We start from the raw sequence: 24,833 nt of genomic DNA, 5'->3' as shown, positions 1-24,833 counted from the left end.
GTCACATGATAGCAGCATTCCAATAACTAAGCGGCTGCCACAAAGAAGAGTGGGTAAACCTATTTTCCAAAGCACCTGAAGGCAGAACAAGAAGCAATGGATGGAAACTAATCAAAGAGAGGTTCAACTTAGAAATAAGAAGAAATTTCCTGACAGTGCAAATACTTAATCTGTGGAATGGCTTGCTTCCAGAAATTGTGGTTACTCTGTCACTGGAGGCTTTTAAGAAGAGAGTGGACAACCATTTGTCTGAAATGGTATAGGGTCTCCTGTATGATACATTGTGGTTGGAAGAAGCTGACTTAGAAGACCTCCAAGGTCCCTTCCAACTCTTTTATTCTGTTATCACTTTCTAAGAAACTATAGTGGGTTTAGAAGTCAGATACATATTTTACATAAGACATATCTGGATAAATTCTTTTCTGAATAAGATGAACCTATTGTTTACATCTCTATTAAAGCAGAATTTCATGTTCTGATACTAACATCCTCAAATTGTTAAGAGAGAGCTGTGATGTAAATAGATTTATTAACTAAAGTTTACAAGGCTGATTTCTGTTCAATGCATAGGAATAAATGGGATTCTTTGCATGTATGATTTTTTTTTCAAAAGTCCATCTCTTTAATGGAAGTCACCATTTAGCTGCTAAATCACTCACTGCCAGCAGTGATGGCAGATTTCATTTCTCTTAACCGGTCTGTTTATAAATAAATCTTTTATAATTCAGCCAAAGCAAATATGAGAAAATCCTTTAGCAAAGTTAATAAATCTTAGCCCAATTTCAGCTGTCTATCAGCTTCAGCTGAAAAGGCTGTTCAGATAATTGAAAAAGACTTGATCACAGGAACTTCTCATTATGGAAAATTCTGCTTGTCACTGTGTTGTTTATGCACTATATAAAAGTGAATGATTTTATTCTTTATTGTTACATTACTCAAAATTGTCTATTGACTAAATTAAAATAAAAAGGAAATAAAATAAATGCCCTCAGAGCCTACCAGAAGAAAATGCTCATTTCCTTCAAACTCCTTCTCAAAAGACTGATTTTTTATGAAGCATTTAATATAACTTGGTTGACCATAAACATATTTTAAACTACATCTATGCACTTTACTATAAACTACATGTAACTGCCATGGATATTTCTTCCCTGTTTTGTCTCTTCCCCCTATATTTCTGTGGGAGTTTCCTGAGCAGAATGTTTAATGTAGGAGTGTTCAACCTTGGCAACCTTTAAAAAATGTGGACTTCAACTTCCAGAATTCTGGAAGTTGAAGTCCATGCATCTTAAAGTTGCCATGGTTGAACACTGGTCTAAAGCTTTGGACAGCTGGCAATAAATGCATCCCCACAGGTAGTCCTTGGCTTATGTCCATTCATTCAGTGACTGTTCAAAGATATGGTGTTGCAAAAAAAATAGATTTATGATACATACTCAAAAGTTCTGGCCATCACAGAACCCCACAGATTATTGTGATCCAGGGACTTGGGTGCCTGACCTGTGATGATAATGTCAGTGAGCTATAGCCATGTGATTGCCATTTGTGACTTTCTGTTCATCTCCATCCACCCATGATCTCCCCTGACTTCTGTGTAGCCTCCATCAGTCCTCCCCCAACCTCCGCAGGTTCTGATGGCTTCCCAACTCCATAGTGCCTATCCATGGTAACCACTTCCCCATGGTACCACTGCACTCGTCTGGGACATTTAACAACTTGTGGGTTCCTGAGTTTATGACGACAACCAGGACTGCCATCACTAAATGATGTCATATGATGTTGTGCTTTATGATTGCTTTGCTTACCAATAGCAATCCTGGTTCCAATTGCCATAGTAACCATGGGACTACCTGTATAGTAGGTTTATTAGAATCTTGCAAAATTTGTTTCAATGTTTCAGGCTCTCTGTTTTAAAAACAAACCATCAAAGGGAAATCCTGATGTTGTTCTGTGTTTTAACTCAGGGGTGTCAAACTCACAGCCCAGATGCATCATGCGCTGACCATGCCCACACCTGGTTTAGCCAAGTAGAAAAGTCACATACATTAACATGATGCCACAAGTTTGACACCCCTGTTCTAACTCATTTAGGTTACCATCGGTATTCCCCTCCTTATGGTGTCATAACACTAGACTGAAGGATCTTTTCCCAATATTGAATTGTTCTCTGAAGAATCTATGCATTCTTTTTAATATGACAAGTTGCGGTTGGAGGAAGCTGACAAACAGGTGAGAAATTTAGAGAGCAAAAGGCAGTGTATAAACCAGCACTTGGATATAGTTGAAGCAAGCATAAAAGGCTATGAAGAAGCATAGAGAATGATATTGGCAATTTTATTTTCTTCTCTCATGCCTTTAATTTCTGTGGCTTGTTTTTACTGATTTTCTGCCCTCTGCATAACTTTTTACCTGGAACAGAAAAAGTGCTAACAGGTAATTTTTAGTTTGTTGTCCTACCACAGCCAGGTATCCACTGTGTATGGGCTAAAACTGAGTACTGAAAATGCTGCTGCTCTAGATAATGCATCTCTCCAACATCTACTGTGATCACAACTAATTATGGGTTTTCTGTCACAGATGGTTGTGCAACTAGCCTCTAACAGCTGTTTCCACCCTTTGTGGGTTGGGGGGGAAGGCTTCTGTAGGGCTGGCCATGAATTAACTGAAGATTAATACCTTCAGATTATAGTTACAGCACTCAGTACGCATCATTTATCAGCTTCAAGCAAGCAAAACAAATTCCCCTTTGTGTTATAATTAAACGTTATATCTCACATGTACTATTTCACTGTCGATGCATCTTTGTTTACACAAGGAAAACGTTTGGCTTTTTAACCTTTGGAAATGTTTATAACCAAGAATAAAAGAAAATGAGCCAATTGGAAGCATCAATGTTATTGAAGGGAAAAAAATTCCTGGCAATTTAAAACACTAAAGGGGAAATGGGGGATGTTTACAGCTACCATATCGGGGCTGCAAACACCTGCGCAATTGCTTAGATTACCAGTATCCCTTTGCTGCCATCTCTTTTGTTGTTTAAAGCAGTTGTTTCTCAACCTCAGTAACTTTTAAGATGTGTTTGGAGTCTTAAATAAAGCCTGGGAAATTCTGGGAGTTGAAGTCCACACATCTTAAAGTTGCTGATAAACTCTGATTTAGACAACGGAGCAAGATAACTTTCTTACTTTCCTCTGAATTGCCTTACCCATAGCATTTTTCTCTGCAAAAACACTTGAAAAACGCGCCTTCTGTTGCGCACAGGCAAAACTGAATATTCATACAATATTTAGGAATCCGAATTCCCACGATTTGAGCCAACTCATTTCCCTACACTCCCCCAATAACCGTGCCCTCTAATCCACTTCTAAAACAAGACTCTTTGCGAAGCGATGACAGACACGCGAAACTACTTGTCGGCAGCGCGCATGCGCTACTGGAGGGGAAAAATGTGCCAGCGCTTCGGAGCGGCAACTGCTCACGTGATATTAAGAGAGGCGGGGCAAGCTTCCAATATGGCTGCGCCCATGGGAAGCAAGGTTGCAATGTAGTTGCCGCATCTCGATGGTTTTTCTGAGCACGCATGGATCGTGGGGATTTCTTGGTCTCCCTTGTGGTGAGTGAAGGAGACTTACAGCCCGTACTAGATAAACTTGGTTATAGGTGGAAGATCCAATAGGAAAAAACCTCTGAAAAGGTTTGAGGTCTTTTAATTATGAGTTTTAAACTGCATAGCCCTGTTCCTGCTAAACTCTTTTGAAGTCTCCACGATCGTTTGATTTTGCATAGATCCCCAATTGGTGTGCGGGGCATTTTGGTGACTTCTTCACTGTTAAAAAGGTTTAAAAGACATATATGCAAAAGCAAGGTAGAGGTGAATGGGGCGAAAATGTGACAACTCCCCAGTGCGAGTCCTTTTTGCTGCCATCTGGTGTCAGCCGGATTTTGTGCATCTCAGATCAGGTAGCTTAGTGAAAAGAAGAACTAAAAACGTGCATATTCTATACATTCCTCGGGGGCAACACATTACAGTATTTTGAATTACTGGATTTAGAATGAACTGAGTTTCTTTTTGACCCTGGGGTTTTTTGACATTGAACAAGTTTCCTAATTATGCTGCTGCTAGCTAGCATCTTGCACAAGACCTGTTTAGAAATAATTCTTACATTATATCAAATATGAGAGACTCAGCAGATGGCAGCATTGTCTGGGGTCAAAAGCTAAATGCTGTGAGTCCTGTACGTGTTCGATAGGACACCACCTAGTTATTTTAAGGATTTGGGATTGCTAAAAAAAGAATGTTGAACCGCCCTCCCGCATGGCATGACTTTATTGTTGCAAATAAAACTTGTATGGATGTGCCTTTGTAATCTCCTGAAGTTAAGTTTGATAAGAAAACATCTTTGTTGTAAACAGATTACAAACACATGCACTTCAGGCCATGTTTTAAAAATTTATTGGTAATAATAATTTAGTTCCCTCCCAATGATTTTTTTGTGAAGTTGTAATGAGAATTGTAATTAATTAAAATACCCACCATTCAGCCTTCTGCAAATTATTGTGTTTAGAAGGCACTGAATATTTAATGGGGTTTATCCACTTAGAGCAGGGATGTCAAACTCAAGGCCCGGGCCCGCAGGTTGTTTAGATCTGGCCCATGAGGCCACCTTGGAAACAGTGAAGGACCAGCCCGTAGTGTCTCTGCCAGCAAAAATGCAGCTTATAAAGATCACCTGTGGCTCTCCCAAGCTCCATTTTCACTGGCAACCAACGACAGGCGCCCCTGACACAAGTGACGTCATGCTGACCACTCCCACCCTAGCCATACCCACCCAGGCTCCAGAAGGTCAAACACAATCCTGATGTGGCCTCAATGAAATCGAGTTTGACACCCCTGACTTAGAGGCTTGTGGTAGGATATTACTTGCATATTATTTAAAAATAAATGCATCTAATTCACTGTGGTATGACAGGCATATTGGAAAGAAAATATGTGTAAGATCATGCAATAGGTAGCGTCTCAGTCTTATAAAAATAATACCCACAGTTATTACAATAATGAACTTTCAGTGCCATCGTGCTTTCTAATCTTTAAGGTCCCAATTTTTAAAGTCTTCCAACAAGACAACAGCAGGAATCATCAATATGGTCGACCTTTGGTTCAAAGGTGATATATTGTGCAGTTCATATGTGGACACTGGGGTAGCTTTACTGCAGGGCTACCCCAGTGTCCACACATGAATTGCACAACATCTTTGAACCCAAAGGTCGACCATATCTATGATCCCTGCTGTTGTCTTGTTGGAAGACCATAAAGATTAGGTTATAGACAGACATAATGGAGAATCTATGAAGCTGTTAGAGTTGACAGCCATTTGATGACACATAATCAAACACAAAAAACCAAAACAAAATAAAAGTAGAGTATATAAAGTGATTTAACCCCCCCCCCCCAAATATACAAGCTATATAGTTGCACATCTACACGTATCCATAAACTAGAGCCATGATTCATAACCATTATTCATAGTTGATCAGTTTTAATTAATACTGCAAACCACTGAATAACTATGGAGCCGTATGTTTGTATTTCCAATGTTGAACAGTAAGCCTTATGATAACTTTTATTTGTATTCTCAGATCACATTTGCCAAAAATATTTGTGGTTTTAAATCAAATTTAATTTCTGAGCTTTTTAGAGTATTTCTTTCTAATATTTTTGAGGATTTTTAAACATAAAGCATCTTTTTTGTGGTGGCATGTCTAACATTTCCTGTCAATTTATTTGATTGATTGGTTGATTGATTGATTTCTATGGCCCCCAATTCAACAAAGTGACTCTGGATAGCTGATTTATCCATCCTGGCAATTGTTAACATAATTATATACCATGTTTCATTTTGCACCAAATTTTCCCTAAGACTGTAGCTTGGTATAAATGTTATTGACTTCTTCCATTGATCCATGACTATTGTTCGTCGACATTTGCATGCACTTAATCATATAGTTTATTATTTGCTCTGTCTCCATATCATGTTCGATTAAGCCATTTGTAATTATGTGTCTTAATAAATGATTTTAATTCTTTGTAGGTAGTTTAAATTCTGTCATCTTTTTCAGAGTCCCTCCTTTTGTAAGACTGCTTTTTTTTACTTTTCTGGTTGTTAACAAATAGATTAGCCATGGTGAATGTATTCCTTCATTAAGAAGAATCTGTTTCCTCAGTTTTCCTGTAGTCAATATAGTGTTCAAAAGCATATGAACATACTAAACCTTTCCCCTGGTATTCGGGTTTCTAAAATTGCCTCAGGCTGTCCAAAAATAATGAAATGGCATTAAAAAAAATCAAATTATGTGCAAAACTTTCTATTCCTCTCTTTTAGAACTATAAAAGTAGTTCCAGAAAGGGTATCAATGTTCCTTTGCTGTCCAAAAAATCATTATTGTTTTCCACAGTTAAAATAGGCATCTAGGTATTTGTACTCTCTGGCAGATGCTCCACATTAGCTACTTCATGAATTTAAATTATGTATAAGACACAAAAGTTTCAAATCCAAAGAACCAATTAGTAACTTTTGATTCATGCTTTTGCCAGATGGCTAGATTAAAACCAGATCAATTTTCTTTTTCTTCTCTTAATCACTTGCTACAGATAAGAATTCTGATGGAGAAAGAGCTAAAAGGATAGGGAGTAGTGAAATCAATGCATGCAAAATAGCCAAGCAGATTAAAAGAGTAATTAACTTATTGATTAAAATGTTAACTGAAGCTAGTGAGCACTTTTTGAATGAGATATCATGGCTGACGATGGCTATCCTTGACTTCTGTTGTGAAAGAACCCAACAATACAAGGCAAACTAATTCCATGTGAACTGAAATTAATGACAATTGCTTGTTGCTTTTTCATTTTTCTTTGATAAATCCTTTGCTCCTTCCTGTGAGAATTTCCCGAATTAGTGTGGGCTGTCATCCATCAAGATGTTGGATTATTTTGAGGTGTCATCAGATTGTTGATGATTGGACTGTTGATGATACCTATCCTAGGACAAGTAGAGGATATAATAGAAGTGTTGACCCAAGGTCTGGATTCTGCAAGGACTGGATGAGAAGGAAGTGTGTTTAATGTCAGTAAGCAGTGGTGCTGTTTGTTTCAGAAACTATTTGCCCTTTGCCTGCTCCAGTTACAATTCTGCATGGGAAACAACTCTCCACTAAGACCAAATTTGTGACTTGAAACTCCTCTAGACTTATTACTACCAGTAGATTGGCAAATGCTTGTGGGTATTTTTAATAGGGATGTGATGGCTCAGTGGCTAAGACGCTGAGCTTGTCGATCAGAAAGGTCGGCAGTTCGGCAGTTCAAATCCCTACTGCTGCATAATGGAGTGAGCTCCCGTTACTTATCCCAGCTTCTGCCAACCTAGCAGTTCGAAAGCATGTACAAATACAAGTAGAAAAAATAGGGACCACCTTCGTGGGAACGTAAAAGTGTTCCATGCGCCTTTGGCATTTAGTCATGCCGACCACATGACCACGGAGACGCCTTCGGACAGCACGGACTCTTTGGCTTTGAAATGGAGATGAGCACTGCCTCCTAGAGTTGGGAACGACTAGCACATATGTGCAAGGGGAACCTTTACCTTTACCGTACCATCTTATCACCTTTAAGATTGACTTCTGAAGTGCCCTATGAAGCTGAGTTGATATAGAAAGCAATGGTGATGGCATATAAAAACTATACCACCCATTTTGGGGGCCCTGCATTAGATTCTTGTAGCCTTCTCAGCATAATTCAGAATGCTTGTCTTAATTTATAAAATTGTTTCATCGCCCTAAGCATTTGCAGAACTGCTTCTTTCAGAACTGATCCATTGACTTATGTTTGTCCCCAGATAGGATATGGAGAGTTTGTCCACCACTGGAAATTTGGGGGGGGTGGGGGGATATCAGATCTTGGTATTTTTTTCAGTTTATGCTTGGTTGGTACTGCATTCAGGAAGAAATTCAAAATTGTGCTCTTCTGCAGAATTTTTAATTAAATGGCATTTCTAAAGTTGGTGTGGCTATTTAATATGGATATTGGGACCTGTTTTGTGATTTTGTTACAGATATTAATTCCCTTAATTAATTTATTTATTTATTTGATTTATAGACTGCCCCCTCTCCCCGAGGGGTCTCGGGGCGGTGTACAGGCACCACATTAAAAACCATGTACAAAGAATAAATACACTTAAAATCAAATTAAACCATAAAGCTGTACAGGGTGGTAAAAATTAAAAATCCACTTAAAACCAACCCCTAAAAATTTAAAAATGCAGGTGGGTTTTAAGCTTCTTATGGAAGGAGCGGAGATCGGTGGTTGTTCTGATGTCCTGGGGGAGGTCATTCCAGAGGGTCGGGCCCATCACAGAGAAGGCCCTACTCCTGGGCGTCGCCCGCTGGCACTGCCTCGTGGACGGCACCCGGAGGAGTCCCTCTCTGTGAGAGCATATCGGCCGAAGGGATGTATGAGGCAGGATACGATCCCGCAAGTACCTAGGTCCTGTGCCATGGAGCGCTTTAAAGATGATAATCAACACCTTGAAACGCACCCGAAAAGCCACAGGTAGCCAGTGCAGCCTGCGCAGCAGAGGTGTTACGTGGGAGTACCTAGAGACTCCCACAATTGCCTGCGCGGCCGCATTCTGAACCAACTGCAGCCTTCGGGCGCATCTCAAGGGGAGCCCCATGTAGAGAGCATTACAGTAGTCCAGCCGGGACGTCACAAGTGCATGGGTGACTGTGCGGAGGGCGTTCCGGTCCAATAGGGGACGCAATTGGCGCACCAGGTGAACCTGGTGAAACGCCCCCCTTGCCACGGCCATCACATGGTCATCCATTGACAGCCGGGCATCTAGGAGGACGCCCAAATTGCGTACCCGATCCACGGGGGCCAGCTGTTCGCCCCCAATGGCCAGTGATGGAAGCAACTGGTTGAACCGGGGTGCCGGTAGCCACAGCCACTCCGTCTTGGACCGGTTGAGTTTGAGTCTGTTACTTCCCATCCAGATCCGTACGGCTTCCAGACACCGGGACATCACTTCGACGGCATCGTTGGAGTGGTTCGGGGTAGAAATGTACAGCTGGGTGTCATCCGTTTACAGATGGTAATCCACCCTGAACCCACGAATGATCTCGCCCAGCGGCTTCATATATGTGTTGAATAGGAGAGGCGAGAGGACCGACCCCTGCGGCACCCCGCAAGTGAGTGGCCTCAGGGTCGACCTCTGCCCCCCTGTCAACACACATTGCGCTCGGCCAGAGAGGTAGGAGGAGAACCACCGCAAAACGGTGCCCCTCACCCCCAGCCCCTCCAGACGATGCAATAGGATACCATGGTCGATGGTATCAAAAGCCGCCGAGAGGTCTAATAGGACCAAGATGGAGGAACAACCCCCATCTCTGGCCCTCCAGAGATCATCCACCAACGCGACCAAAGCCATCTCTGTGCTATGACCAGACTGGCGCGGGTCCAGATAATCAATTTCCTCCAGGTGGCGTGAGAACTGTTGTGCCACCACACTCTCTACAACCTTCGCCAGGAAGCAAAGGTTGGAGACGGGACGATAGTTAGCTAACATAGCCGGGTCCAGGGAAGGCTTCTTGAGTAGGGGCCTCACCACCGCCTCTTTTAAGACGGCCGGCAAGAACCCCTCTCTCAAAGAAGCATTCACTAGCTCCTGGAGCCAGCCTCGTGTGACCTCCCAGGATGCCAGTATAAGCCAGGAGGGACACGGGTCCAATAAACATGTGGTGGCTCGCAGTCGCCCACGCAACCTGTCCATATCGTCGGAAGTAACAGAGTCAAACTCCTCCCAGAATGGCGCCTCAAGACCCACCTCCGACGTCCCTTCTAGACCACTAAAGGGGACCCACTCGCTGCGAATCTGAGCGATTTTGTCCTGCAGATACTCCCCAAATTCCTCTGCTCTACCCTGCAAAGGGGCTTCCCGCGGCCTCTGTTGAAGGAGGGAGTGGGTCACCCTAAACAGGGCGGCAGGGCGGTTATCTGCGGACGCAATAAGAGTGGCACAATACTGACGTTTGGCCACTCTTAATGCCACAAGGTAAGTCCGTAAATAGGCTCTCACCTGTGATCAGTCAGATTCAGAGCGTGACGATCTCCATCTGCTCTCTAGGCGTCTCTTGCGGCGCTTCATCACCCTCAGCTCCTTGGTAAACCAAGGGGCCTGGGTGGATCGCTGCCGCAAGAGAGGCCGCAAAGGCGCAACCCGGTCCAAGGCCCCGGCGGCCGCACTGTTCCATGCAGCCACTAGGTCCTCCATCTGGGTGCGGGTCAGGGCTACAGGAAATGGCCCAAGCTCCGTCTGGAACCTATCAGATTCCATCAGGCGCCTGGGGCGGAACCATCTAGGACATTCCGGTTCCGCCTCCCGGCGATGGGGAGTAGCGGCTGGAAATTCAAGACGGAGAAGTGAGTGATCTGACCATGACAGGGGTGTAACAACTAAATCCCCTACTCCCAGATCACTCCTCCACTGGCCAGAGACAAAGATAAGGTCCAGTGTGTGACCTCCCTCGTGTGTGGGGCCCTGAATTACTTGGGTCAGGTCCATGGCTGTCATGGAGGCCATGAACTCCCGAGCTACCTCGGATGTTTCCCCTACCGATGGCAAGTTAAAGTCCCCCATGACCAAGAGCCTGGGGGTCTCAACCGCCATCTCGGCGATCACCTTGAGGAGCTCGGGCAGGGCCGCTGATGCATAGCGAGGAGCCAAGTATACAATCAGCAAGCCCAACTGCCTCCCTGGGCCCCACTTCACGCATAGGGACTCACAACCGGTTATCTGTGGCACAGTGGACTCTCTCGGCTCAAGGCCTTCCCTTATGATAACCGCTACCCCACCACCCCTGCCCTGGGCCCGTGACTGATGAAATGCGCGGTAACCTGGCGGGCACATTTCCACGAGGGGGAGACCTCCCTCGTGACCCAGCCAGGTCTCCATTATCCCTGCCAGGTCCGGCTCCCCCTCAGAGACCAAGTCGTTAATGAGGGGGGCTTTATTGGCAACGGACCTGGCGTTGCATAGCATCACTCTCAGGCCCCGTCTCTGTAGGTCCTGACCACCTAGATTGCGGGGGTTGGGACAGATGACCGGCCGTATCCAACGACCACGGTCTCCCAACCGGTTATAAGATCTCTGTCTGCCCTCGTACCTACCCCTCCCGGCAACCGTTGGGATGGAAAGACCCTTAAGGATTTTACTTTTTGTTTTCTAAGTCATTTTGGGGCTTTTAAAAAATATTAAAGATTTTTACATTAAGTAAAAGATAAGCATGGAATAATATAGAGTTAAAAACAAAGGAAAGGTAAAAGAAGTAAAAATATACGTACAATTTTACTTCTGCCCTCTCTGTTTAACTTTGCGTAAGAGTTGGGGCACACAATCAACAATCATGTGTCTGTAAGATAGTACAGTGGTTGTAATTGTGTGCCAGTTGTGAGGCGCCCGATGGGGACCATGTGAATACAAGTTGTTGCAGAGGTTGTAAATATGAGGCCTGGGTGCAAAACTGTTTTGTTAACATGATTGTAATTTAGAATGATCACTAAATGAGACAGCCAATAAGTGAGGACTACCTATGCTGTAGTGAACTCTTAGTTGAACTCCTGGTTGCTAGCAGCTGAAGTTAACATTTGGGGTTGTGTGGTGCATGGCTCAGGGTGAATGAGTTGTTTATACTAAATAGAGAGATTTGTGCTAGGCTTTGGGATGCATGGTAATTAAGTCAATTTTCAGACTTTAGACTAAAGGTACTTTTTAAATACGGAACTGGACTTTCTGGGCATTAGCACTCTGCAGATGACAGCAAAGAATATAAATCCATCCATTCCCCACTTTCCCTTTTTTAAAAAAAAATTTTTTATTGGTTTTTACAAATATTTATAGGAAAGGGTAAATAGGTACAAGGAAATTTTGACAGCTACATCGTACGAAAGGTGGAAATCCCCCCGAATCTCACAACTTTTACAAAAAAAAAAAAGGATCAAAAATTAAGAAATAAACATTGGCAGCTTTTTGTTTTACATTATATCAACAATATGTTCAATCATCTTTTATGTCACTTCCAACAATTACATTATAACAACAATTGCAGATTCCCCACTTTCCCTTGAATTAGAAGCGAAGTGTTTGTAAACCATCCAAATTTACTCTGTTATTTACCCGTGTTGTAAGGCTTTATTACTATTATCCTTCTGTCTTTTCTACTACCTTCTCTTACTGGTATCTTGTGTTTTATCACTTTGTTCAGAGGTGGGTTTCTGCCAGTTCACCCCAGATTGGGCGAACCAGTAATTGTGGTGGAAGGCTCCGCCCACCCACCCAGACACCAGACACCCACCCACCCACCCAGATGTTGCGCGAGCACACAAGCACAAGCGCGTGTATGAGCGAACTGGTAGCAAAATAAATTGAAAACCACTGACTTTGTTGTTTATATGTACACGGGTGGCCAATACATTTTATAAATAAATAAACTAAGAAAGTCCAGTTACCTTTTGGAAAAGCACTGTTAACTTGGATGATTGAGAATCTGCAGGGATTTAAGATTAGATTTATGAAAATATTTCTTGTTTCAAAAGAGTGAAAAATCTTGCAAATTACACATAGCACTTATGATAAAATATGGCTTCTGCACCACAAAAACATTTAAACCCTGGATCCTTAATTTGATGCTTTCCGCTCACCCACTTTATGGAAGTTACACTTTTTGTCCCTTAATCTCCCCTCTGTCTCAAATGAGACAGAAGCCGCCAGTAGATATTTTATAATTTAGGCTTAGCGCAATTTTGTCAGTGGATAAATGTTAGCTATCTGATCATGTCTTATGGTTGTTAGTGCTGCATATTTATATTTCAGAACTGTTTCTTGTACTAATGGCACATCATGTTGACATTATGTTTGCATATCGTAATGAGCCTTCCTGGATTTTACCATCAATATTGGAATAGCTGATTTGCTTCTGTCATTTCATCCAACCTAGAGAAGAACAATTAAGTTCAAATGCAGTAATGATAAAATGTCAAGTTAATTATTTTTCTTCCCAAATGGCACTATTTAAATCTATCGCTTTCATTTATTTTATTTTCAAATATTCCATACTAGCTGGATATCTATGCTATGCTACGAAGCTGTATGATCAGGCTCTTCTCCTATCTTATCCCTTTCTCTCCCTCAGGCTGGCCCCATTGATCATCTCCTAGCCCCATCTTTCTCTCAGGCTTGCCTCACAGAGGCCTCTCTATCTTATCCCCTTCTCTCCCTCAGTCTAACTCCTTATTATCAGTGCGTTTTTCAGGTGGGGAGGGGGAGTAGCATGTCTAAACTGCCAGCCCACAGGCCAGATGAGTCATGCGCTGGCCACACCTGTGCCCAAGTAGCAGTTGAACAGAGTTCTTTTCAGGTGGGGAGAGGGAGTAGAACATCTAAGTCCTTAGCATCAGAGCGTGTTAATAATAATACAAGAAATACTAATGATCTGATGGTCATTTTGAAAAATCCTCTTAGTGAGCACCTAGAAACCAAGAGGAACACCCCAAATTTCAAGTTTGTAGCCTTTATGGTTCTGGAGATTTTGTGATGCTGTGTGAGTGGTAATTTGCTTTTATATATAGAGATAGGTACTTACTTCTGGGAGTGTCATTTCTACATGTCCTGTTATATCATATTGGAAAGTATTTTTAATTTGCTTGTATGTTTTGTTATTTTTACTGTATACCCCCCCATTTAGATAGATCAGAGTGGGACAGTGATAATTCTGGATAGCTACATGTTAAACATATTAATTAAACTTTCATTCTACAGCATTACTAAGTATTCTTCTTAATTTTTGTTTTGCTTGAAAAATCGCCTGTTTGATTCCTACTCAGAAAATGACGATGTGGAATTACTTAGTGGCCCAGAATAGAATAGGAACTGGGCCACCCATATCAAAAGCTGATTTTCAAATAAATTGGCCTTATTTAGCATGTGTTCTTCACTTCTGACAAATCACTGTTTTTTTTGTTAATAATGTTTTTTCTTGCTTGTTTCTTTATTTTTTGAAGGCTGGCGGGCTTGCTGGTGTGTGTGTGGACCTGACATTATTTCCTTTGGATACAGTCAAAACTAGGCTGCAGAGTCCCCAAGGATTTAAAAAGGCTGGTGGTTTCCGTGGCATTTATGCTGGCGTTCCTTCTGCTGCCATAGGATCTTTTCCAAATGGTAAGGCATTCTGGGCAACTGTCTCTCCCAGTTTTATTCCAAGCTGGTCTCCCTCTAACCGACCAAAGATATTTTTCCAAAAGACAACCGGACTTGCTTGTGTTTTGACCCAGGCTTCCTTAGAAAGCAAGAAGCAAAGTCTTTGTCCCGGCAAAACTTTTTATTTACATGACTGTGAATTCCTTTCATTCACAGTCAGTAAGGCTAGCCAACAGTTTTTCAGAGGAATGTTTATCCACACTCACCTTATATCGTTTGGAGCGCTGCCAGATAACTAGTTTCCAAACGCAGGGCAAGGCAAACTTGGCACAGAGTCTCTTATAGTCACAAACAGAACTTTCCACTCTTGAACCGATGGAATGAACAAATTGTTTCCTGCAAAAGCCCACTCCCCATTCCTTTCTTTTTTGTTTCCTATGGGAGGGGCCAATCACCTCCAAGGTGTGGCTTTACTCCTAAGGCGACCCTGCTTTCTTAGTTGTTCTTGTCTCTACGCATGTGCGCACTGGAAACAGGCTCCAGCTGTTCTTCTGCCTCACTAACTCCCTCTCTGCTTCCCCACACAGAGCCCTCGTCTGAGCTTTCCTCAACCCCCAGGAATGGCCCATGTTCCTCCCCAACCTCTTAACTGGCTGCCAGCAGGCCAAAACAGCTTGGTTTTTTTTCTTCTTGAAAATGTTTTGCTTCTTATTCAAGAAGCTTCTTGAGTTCCAGCTGAATGGCGGAGAATAGAAATATTCTAGATAGGAAGAAGGGTGTTTCTCTTATGGGAGCCCCTTCCCCTAATGCAAAAAAGCAACCAGGAGACCCTGAGTTCTATTTCCACTTTAGGCATGAAAAACTGGCTTGGATGACTTTGGGCCTGTTACTCTCTCTCAGTCACAGGTTTGTTGTTTTTGGGAAAGGAGGATAAGGAAGGAGTATTATGTATTTTTGCTGCCCTGAATTATTTGTAAACAATAATAAAGGCAGGATAAAGGTGCCTCAAATTCCGAGATAGGCGGCATATAAATCTAATAAATAAAATTTATTTATTTATTTAATTAGATTTCTAGACCGCCCCTCTCCCCGAAGGGACTCGGGGCGGTGAGTAAAATAATAAATGAAAGTCAAATCAAAATAATAAATGAAAGTCAAATCAATAATAGTAACATACTCCTGCTCATAGAATTGCCTCATTTTAGAGAAGGAACAGTTTTATTTCACAAGTGGGTGTCTGTTTTGGACAAAGTAAGGGTCTCATCCTGTTTGATATAGACACTTGCATTTCTAACTTCCTTAAACTTAATTTTGCATTTTAATTTCCATGAATACAATGGTGTTATCATTGTTTCTAAGCTTTTTCTGCTTCCGATGGTGGATGCTAACATAAGTTTATGGAATCATCCTCAGGCGTCTTTTAAACTTACTGAGCTCTTCCCAACTTATTAATTTTTCTGTTTCTTTTTTAAAATCTTCTCTCTCCTTATCTTCTTTTGGAGAAGATAAGCATCTTTTGATTAGCCACAGAGGGCAACAGAGGTAGCCCTGAAACAGAATTAGCAACTGCTCCTTCTGTCACGTCCACTATTTTGCTCTTGCACCATTTGAACAATTCTGTACTTTGTCCTATTTTTACGGACGCAATAAAAATCTACTTGGAGTCCTGCAGAGTTACAAAAAGCCCCCCTTTTAATATCAGGGGAAACACATGTTTTAGTTTTGGCCAGTATGAAATACTGCTGCCAATTCATAATGCAGTCTTTCATTTTATGCTGCTTCTTTTTAGAGCATTTACACTGCTGGTGAATTTTAGAAGAAGAAAAAAAGATCTTTAGAATAACACCTGACTGAATTGGGTTGAATTACACAATTGCTTCTATATGTGCTAAAAAACACAAGAGGTGGGAAAAAAACATGGATTTTGATTGGATGCAAGAAGTAAAATGGTTGATATGTATTCATTTTTACCTTTATGTTTTGCTTTGTTTTCTTTGTCTCAGAAGTTCCCTTGCTAAATCCTTCAATTGCTTTAAAAAAAACATTAGGGAAGTTTTGTAAGCTAGTTTGGGGATTTGTTGAATTGAATAAGTGATTGAAATAAGGTAACATGTTACATTGGAATAAAGTAACATGTTACATTGTCTTTGGAGCTTCTGTTCTCATCTCTTTGATCTGTGTAAAATGTTTTTTTAACATTTTATGTCCACATCAACAAAATGTTCTGCTACCTGAAGATAGGACTTACAGTATATCAGATTTAGAGATTCTTTCCCTGGTATTTTTGCCTTTAAAAATATTTTAAAATTTTTGGCTTCAGTTGACCAGCGTTTAAAGGGACATGGCTTTTCAAAAAAGCATTTAAAAACATTTTAATTCTGGAACATTGTGTTAATAAGGTGGGATTCAATGCTTTGGGTCTGAAGCTATGCATATGATGTTGATATGATAATGATAGACTAGCACTGATGATGTTACCTAGTTTGGTAATGAAATGTCTGCAAGAAAAGCCACCGCGCTCAAAGAGTACCAAGGACAGTTACAAGTATTTTCTTCTGTTAGAATGGTAATTGTGTCATGCAGTACATGCTGTTGCCTGCTTTGAAGTATGGATTGTGTTCAGGATCTATTTTCCTGGAATTACATGTTTGGCCCAGGAAAAAGAGACAGATTCTTTAAGCAACCACTGACAAATGTCACACAAATACCATACCTGCTCTGAAACACCATTTTGGCCTTGTATCCAAAGTGCTGTTTGTAAGTACAGGTATTCTTTGAGTTACAACTATCCCTGTAACGACTTTTCAAAGTTACAACAGCTAAATGACTGATGACTGGTCCTTGCACTTATGGCCATTACAGCATCCCCATGGTCACGTGAGCAAAATTTGGATCCTTGACAACCAGCTGGTCCCTCAGGAAAGCAAAACTCTCGAATCCCCGTTAAGTTGAATCAAAAAAAACTTTTACTGAGAGAAAGTGGTTGCAGGAAAGCAAGGCGAAATCTGAGAAATCCCATGCAAAGCACAAAGCAATTCTTCCATTTCCCCAACCCCAACATCCCTGACCAGTCCACTGGCAGCCAATGTAATGCCACAAGATTGTTTTGAGAATGCTGAGGTGCTAGGCAGATAACAGTTCACTCTCAGGGCATGGCGGCCTTGAAACCAGGCTGGAACTGGCAGTCCGCTCCATCTCCAAAGACAACCACACTCCCTAATTCCTAAGCATTTTGCAGCAAAAGCATGCAAAAAATGCCCACAAGCCTTTCTCCCCCCGCCCCCACACTTCCAACAGAATGGTTGGACATGATGGTGGACCTACAATAGTTGTAGCATCCTGGGATCATGAGATCGCCATTTGCAATTTTCCCAGGTGGTTTCCAACAATCAAAGTCAATGGGAGAAGCAGATTTACTTAACGCCCATGGGATTCAATGACTCAATAGCTGTGGCTATATATATAGGGCTTGAAGATGGCAGGTGAGATCCTGCCGAAACGTTGCAAAGACAATCTCAATCTTACACGGGAAAAGACCCGAATACAACAAAACCAGCATACCTACACCCGTGAAAATCTACGAAAACAAATATATATATATTTGCTGGTTTTGTTGTATTCGGGTCTTTTCCCGTGTAAGGTTGAGATTGTCTTTGCAACGTTTTGGCAGGATCTCACCTGCCATCTTCAAGCGTGGGCTCAAAATATATATACATACACACACACCCGCGCGCGCGCACACACACACACACACACATATATATATATATGTGTGTGTGTGTGTGTGTGTGTGTTGTATTTGTGCTGATAAATAAATAAAGGGAGGCTAGTATAGATCTATTTCAAGCTATTTAGCTCTCATCAGCTAGCCATACCCTTACTGGGATTCGAACCAGGGCTGTATTACATATTAGGCAGTTGTATTAGCCACTAAGCCACAGGCTCTCCTCCTTATCAGCTGAGCCAGGGAAATAGTATGTATTTGTGTTACAACCCCTGGTATGCCCAAATATGGGAGGGAGCTCACTACTCGCCCTTTCTGTCCTTCGGCTCATTACAGAAGACCATCCAGGCAGAAATATGTGTGTGTGTGTGTGTGTGTGGCATTTGGGCTTTCTGCCTGGATGGCTCCTAGGGTGAGCCGATAGACAGAAAAGGGAAGCCGTATGCTCCCTCCCATATTTGGGCATACCAGGGGTTGTGACACAATACATATATACATATACATATACATCATATATATATATATATATATATATATATATATATATATATATATATATATATATATATATATATATATATATATATATATATATATATATATATATATATATATATATATATATATATATATATATATATATATATATATATATATATATATATATATATAATAAAATTGGGCGAGACTCCCTTAACAACCACCTTGCTTAGCAATGGAAATTCTGATCCCAATGGTGGTTATAAGTCGAGGACTTCCTGAAGTTAACTGTATTGAAGTAATATTACTGCCCATCTCACTGTAGTGACACTAAGCAGCTAAGTAATGCTAAAAACATCGTACAAAATAACAAGAGAAACCAATTTATCTATGTACTCTTAACGTTCAAAGTCGCTCAGTCTTGCTAGGGTTCAGTGGAAGGCCATTCTTCCTGATCCAGGACCTCCACATATCAAAAAAGCATCATATGATTGTCCCCCAAATGTCCAACTTTTTGTTTGGCTGCATTTGTTTTATTTCCAAGAAGACTCTCATTTGACTTTTCTAGTTGGCTTATCATGTTTCCCTATTTTAAAGTTGTCATTTTTAGTTTTATCATTTCTGGATCCTGCTGACTTGTTAAAAAAAAGAAAGGTTGTGTTACTAAAACTCCATCTCTAGAAGATTGTGTGTTAAATAGCAGGGGGATCTAGTCATCTTGGTTGTTGGATATATCAGACAATTTGACAACATGAAGAGGATTATCATAGAGATGGCTTGCTCCCTCACAAAATGACTATATCATAGCAGCATGCCCAGTTTAATAAAACTGGAATGGAGGGAAAGATGCATGGTACTATGGAAAATATTTGTAAATATGATGGTTTCTGCAAGCAGAGGGGACCATCTTCTTCTTTCATATTTACTGTCTATTATACAAGCATTGTAATGTAATCATAAGGAGTCTTAGGGGACTTAAAGAGACATTCTATCTTGTGTTTCAGCTGCTGCCTTTTTTGTCACTTACGAATATACGAAGGCTGTTCTGCATACAGGTGATTCTCCATATTTATCTCCAATTATTCACATGATGGCGGCCTCCTTTGGAGAAATAGTAAGTAAAACTTTTGTTGTTGTTAGTTGCGAAGTTGTGTCTGACCCATCGTGACCCCACGGACAATGTTCCTCCAGGCCTTCCTGTCCTACCATCCTCTGGAGTCTAGGACTGACCGGTTAGTGAAATGTGCTTAAACAATTGAATTGCTATGATTTTTCCTACCTTCTGGAGTAACTGGATAGTAATGTATAAGATAATAATGATTATATAACAAAAATAGTTAAAGCATACACTCATGGCAGCTACAAAAAAGATAGATACTGTAGCTGTAGAACTACATGACATCTCAATACCAAATAAAGTAGATACAATTGGTGAAGATAACTAAAATTCAATAGCATTAGGGTCAACCGTATCTCCTACAAGAAGGATCCATAATTATGGTTCTTCTATGAAATGGTCTCATCTTAAATCACTACCCCACAAGGAACTTGGAGCCATGGTTTGCTGGTCCCAGAGCTGGCACAAGTGGGTGAGAGTTTCTCATTACCTTCTCCCTTGCCAAATGCTATTGAACTGTCTTTGATTGATTCTTCTTTGTGTGTCCCAGATTGCAACACAAAAGGGTAAAAATTGTAATTATAGCTTTATTGATTAGTCATTAGACTTTAATCAAGCCACAACCACAGGGAAAGGCTATTAAGCAGGCCTCAACTTTCAGCACGGCTTCCCTCCCCACACTTACATTGTTGTTGGACTGTAACAAATGGCTGGTCTGTAGATATGTAGTAATAAGGTGCAGGCAGAAGCTTAGGTTCATATGAAATGGCTCTTCTATGTTCTCAGAATGTCGAAGGTGTTGCAAAACCATGGCCTTACTCTATAGATGCTCTGATTGAGCTGGGTAGGATAGCAGGCATTTTTATTGGCAGCTCCTTGTGGATTCTCATCAGGAGAGAGCCAACTTCTATCTTGCTGCTTTCTGTTGGAGAAGCAGGCAAGTGGTCCTCATTTTACCCACCTCGGAAGGCTGGAAGGCTGAGTCGACCTTGAGCCTGGTGGGATTCGATCTGCCAAATTGCAGGCAGCCGGCAGTCGGCAGAAGTAGCCTGCAGTACTGCACTCTAACCACTGCACCACCACAGGTCCTGATCCCAGGATACTGCAACTATGAACACTAAATAGGGTTCACTAAAACTGGTGAACCAGAAAAACTGGTTCACTAAATATAAACCAGTTGCCCAGCATCTGAATTTTGATCCCGTGATCCTGAGGATGCTGCAATGGTTGTTAAGTGTGAAAAATGGTAATAAGTCACTTTTTTCAGAGCTGTTGTAACTTTAAATGGTCACTAAATGAATGTTTGTAAGTTTGTAAGTCAAGGACTAGTGACTAGCTGTAGTCACTATAGACACTATAGTTCTGGGGTGGCGAACCGATGGCATGCGTGCCACAGCTCGCACACGGAGCCCTTTGTCAGGGTACGTGAGGCGTTGCCCTGTCAGCTGGCCAGCTGAGTTCAGCCTTTTTTAAAGCCATTTTTCGCCCTCCCCAGGCTCCAGAGGCTTTATAGGAGCCTGGAGAGGGCAAAAACAGCACCCCCCCTGGAGGCCCTCTGGAGGCTTCAGGAGCTTCCCTGAAGCCTCTGGAGCACAAAACCCGGCCGTACGGGCAAACCGGAAGTTCGGGAATGGACTTCCGGTTTGCTCGTAGGGCTGGGTTAAGCCCTCCGGAGTCTTCAGGGAAGCCTCCTGAAGGTCCCTGAAGGCTCGGGAGGACTAAAAAGGGCCCTATGAGAAAACTGGAAGTGACTTCCGGTTTGCTCATAGGGTCGTTTTTCATCCTCCGGAGCCTTCAGGGAAGCCTCCTGAAGGTCCCTGAAGGCTCCGGGGGGCCTCCGCGGGGGGGGGGGGGAGGCTGTTTTCGCTCTCCCCAGGCTCCTACAAAGCCTCTGGAGCCTGGGGAGGGCTAAAAAAGCATGCAAAAAATGCGGGGAGGGCCTGTCATGCACGCATGTGCCCTGGAGGGGTTGCACATTGTGTTATGGGTGTAGTATGCCCACGCACGAACCTCTTGCGCTCCCCCCCCCCTTATGGCACGCGAGCTGAAAAAGGTTTGCCATCGCTGCTGTAGTTACATGAGTTAACTCTTTCACTCACAATATAGCTTGGTTTTGGATTACTATCTTGTATGACTGCAGGGTTTATGTTTCAGCATACCCAAACAAAATGAGGTCTTTTAAAAAAAAATAACCTGCCGACTGCTTTTTCTTCTTTATTCATAACATATACATATACATAATTTGCAAAAGGGGGAGGAGAATTTGCTGCTTTTTCTTGTCTTTCAATACCCAGCCAAGGTGGATCCTACATGTTAAATGTTAAATTTAAATGATCACTTTTTCCTCCTCTTTTGCACCCTGTTTTTTTTTCTTTTGTTGCTGTTGTTAGGATTGAATGTATGCATTTGTTTTATTTCATTTTGCTTGGTTTACTGTTGTATTTTATTTTTCATGGTAAAACAGTATTAAACAAAACTATTAAGGGTCTATTAATTAAATAATTATTAAACAAACGTTGCATTAGTCAACTGTTTATCTGGCAGACAGACCTAGAAGCCATCTTTTACATTTGGGCCTTCAGCCCTGCCACATTTTCTTCTGTGGGAAAATGGGAGGGGGGATTATATAGAGTGTAGATCATATATAGTCAAAATAACATTCCTTTCTCAGAAAGTTAAGGTCACCTTGCCCTGCAGCTGCAATGAGGTGACTGGGAGGCATCTCCAGTTTTGGATGATGCCTGATTGGAGCATATGATGGAAATCCAGGTGCTGGGCAGGGACTTGAACTTTCTTTTGGGTGGGGAAAACCTGGAAACTTTCAGATTTGGGTTTTCCCAAATGTGCCAATATGACATCTCTAATAAAATACAACTTTGAGGAAACTCAAGCCTCGGAGCCTTCTTTCATTGGGGGTGTTACTTGGAAATCCGACACTAGCTTGAACAAGATCCTAAGACTTTTAAAAGTATGATTTATATGCCATAATGACTGGATTCACATGCTTCTCCAAACCATAATATAGCCTGCTTTGGTTTTGAATGTTACATGAACCTCAGCTGCATGGATCGGATGTCCATGATCCAATGTGGAACCGATAGGACATGAGCAGTGACTCTTGAATGAATCACAGCAGGCTCTGAAATGTTCATAATCTGTGGGCTTCTCCATGTTATAAAGATGCTAGGATTCTGCCAAACTCCTGTGCAAGAGAGCAGATAAACACATTGTTAAAAGTGCTGGGGGAGGGGGGGGAAAATGAGATTCTGCCTCTAGAACCTGGTGGAGAAAATGAAGGGCAGTTATATTGGGAGGAAACTTAAATTACAGCTGCAGCTTGAAATTGCTTGTAAATCAAGATGAATGGAAGCAGAGAGTTACAAGCACCGCCAGCAGATTCATCACACAATTAAAGGCTAAACCAGCAAATTAAGACCTGTCAGCTATCTGAGCAGCTGCCCACATGGTTTTTATGGGAATTATATTCAGGCACGTTCCCTTTCTGTTTTTTTTTTTTACTACCCATATTACTTCGGTTTATAGGATTTACTATGCTGTGGATGTTGCTGTTTCATCCTAACCCCCAAACTCCAAGAGTTGGTCAAAGGGATGAACAGGTAGTAGGTACAGGTAGTCCTGGCTACGTAGTAGACATGGATATATATTTGTAGATTATTTGGAGATTGCAGCCCTGGTTCAGCAGCAAACTTCATATCCTTGTTTCCACACCCACCCATCCTGATTATTCCTGCTGTAGCTGTGACTTAAGTCTTTACTCCCTCCCTTACAATTAGCATTTTCAAAATTTGTTTTTTTGTGATTGGCCTTTTAGTTTAACTCTCAGAAGAGCTATTGGACTATGATCCCCAGCCTTCTTCATCCAAGGGCCCTTCAAAATTGTTGGGGCCACAATTCTCAGAATAGCTAAACTAGCTATATTATCTGCCTGCCTGCCTGCCTCTATGAGAGAGAGAGAGAGAGGGAGGGAGAGAGGAAGGGAGGGAGGGAGGGAGGGAGAGATGATAGAACTTCTTCTTGTGCCATATCCGTCATCGGATGTTGGCGATCATGTTGAGAATCCTATTTTTGTCAACAGGGCATGAAAAAGTGCTGGCGAGTTTTGTCCAAACCAGCCCCTTAGGTTTTGAAGCCATGATGTTCTTCTTCTGCCTGGATTTCGTTTGCCTTCAATTTTTCCGTGGAGGATTAAATGAAGGATGCCATATTTTTCTGGGTGTCACATCACATGTCCAAAATATTCAAACTTTTGCTTTTTAATGGCTTTGATGATTTTCCTTTGCTTTCCCAGACAGCTTATCACCTACTCATTTCTGATTTTGTCAACCCGGCTTATATTTAACAGCCGTCTGTAAATCCACATTTCAAATGCTTCTAGTCTCTTTAAGTGGTTTTCTGTCAGAGACCAACTCTCTACTCTGTAGAGCAGGATAGAAAAGATGTAACATCTGACAAGCCTGATTTTCAGTCTTAGGCTTATGTCGTCACTGCAGAAGACCTATTTCATTTTGAAGAGTGCTGTTCGAGCTTTCTCTATCCTTGTCTTTAATTCATTGATCATATCCCAGCTTTCATGTAAATTAAAACCGAGGTAGGGATCCTTTCAACTTTTTCTAGTGGTATTCCTTTCGTATTTATCAGTGGTAAGTTAATGGGTTGTTTGCTGATGACCATGATCTTGGTTTTTGAGATGTTAAAAGGATAGATAGATAGATAGATAGATAGATAGATAGATAGATAGACAGACAGACAGACAGACAGACAGACAGACAGACAGACAGACAGACAGACAGACAGACAGACAGACAGACAGACAGACAGACAGACAGACAGACAGACAGACAGACAGACAGACAGACAGACAGACAGACAGACAGACAGACAGACAGACCGACCGACCGACCGACCGACCGACCGACCGACCGACCGACCGACCGACCGACCGACCGACCGACCGGCCGACCTAGGGTTCTTGTTTTTAAGGTTTCTTCCAGGCTTCAAATTTAGCTCTTCTTCCTTCCTCCAAGTTTATTCTTAAAATGATCGCCTTGTGAAATGTGTTGGACTGAGTGACCCAATGGACCTCCATGGTTGCGAGGAGACCCAGCTCCAGGATCGCAAAGACCACAACTACTAATGCAGACAGCTTATTACTTCAAGAGGAAGGATTGCTTCACTCTGCCAATGTCAGGACACAGTGGGCCCATTTGTGTCTGGGTCATGAAGCAGTAGCTTCCTTGTTAACTTTCAC

The 24,833-nt window shown here is 41.9% G+C and overlaps 1 protein-coding gene across 4 annotated transcripts in view; it reads left to right on the top strand.

Annotated features, from left to right (window-relative positions):
• Positions 1 to 3,490: 3,490 nt before the first annotated feature.
• The window catches only part of SLC25A26 (solute carrier family 25 member 26), a 146,666-nt gene continuing 125,323 nt past the window's right edge, over positions 3,491 to 24,833 (top strand). For all 4 annotated transcript variants that reach the window (XM_081936296.1, XM_081936295.1, XM_081936298.1 and 1 more), the window contains exons 1-3: positions 3,491 to 3,613; positions 14,108 to 14,264; positions 19,452 to 19,561. In XM_081936296.1, the coding sequence (XP_081792422.1) occupies positions 3,581 to 3,613; positions 14,108 to 14,264; positions 19,452 to 19,561 (300 nt within the window). In that variant the 5' untranslated portion in view covers positions 3,491 to 3,580. The remainder of the gene's footprint in view (positions 3,614 to 14,107; positions 14,265 to 19,451; positions 19,562 to 24,833) is intronic.

Source organism: Natrix helvetica (assembly GCF_964273705.1).
Source record: "Natrix helvetica genome assembly, chromosome: 1".
Classification (NCBI taxonomy): Eukaryota; Metazoa; Chordata; class Lepidosauria; order Squamata; family Natricidae; genus Natrix; species Natrix helvetica.
This window is presented reverse-complemented; position numbering and strand designations above follow the sequence as displayed.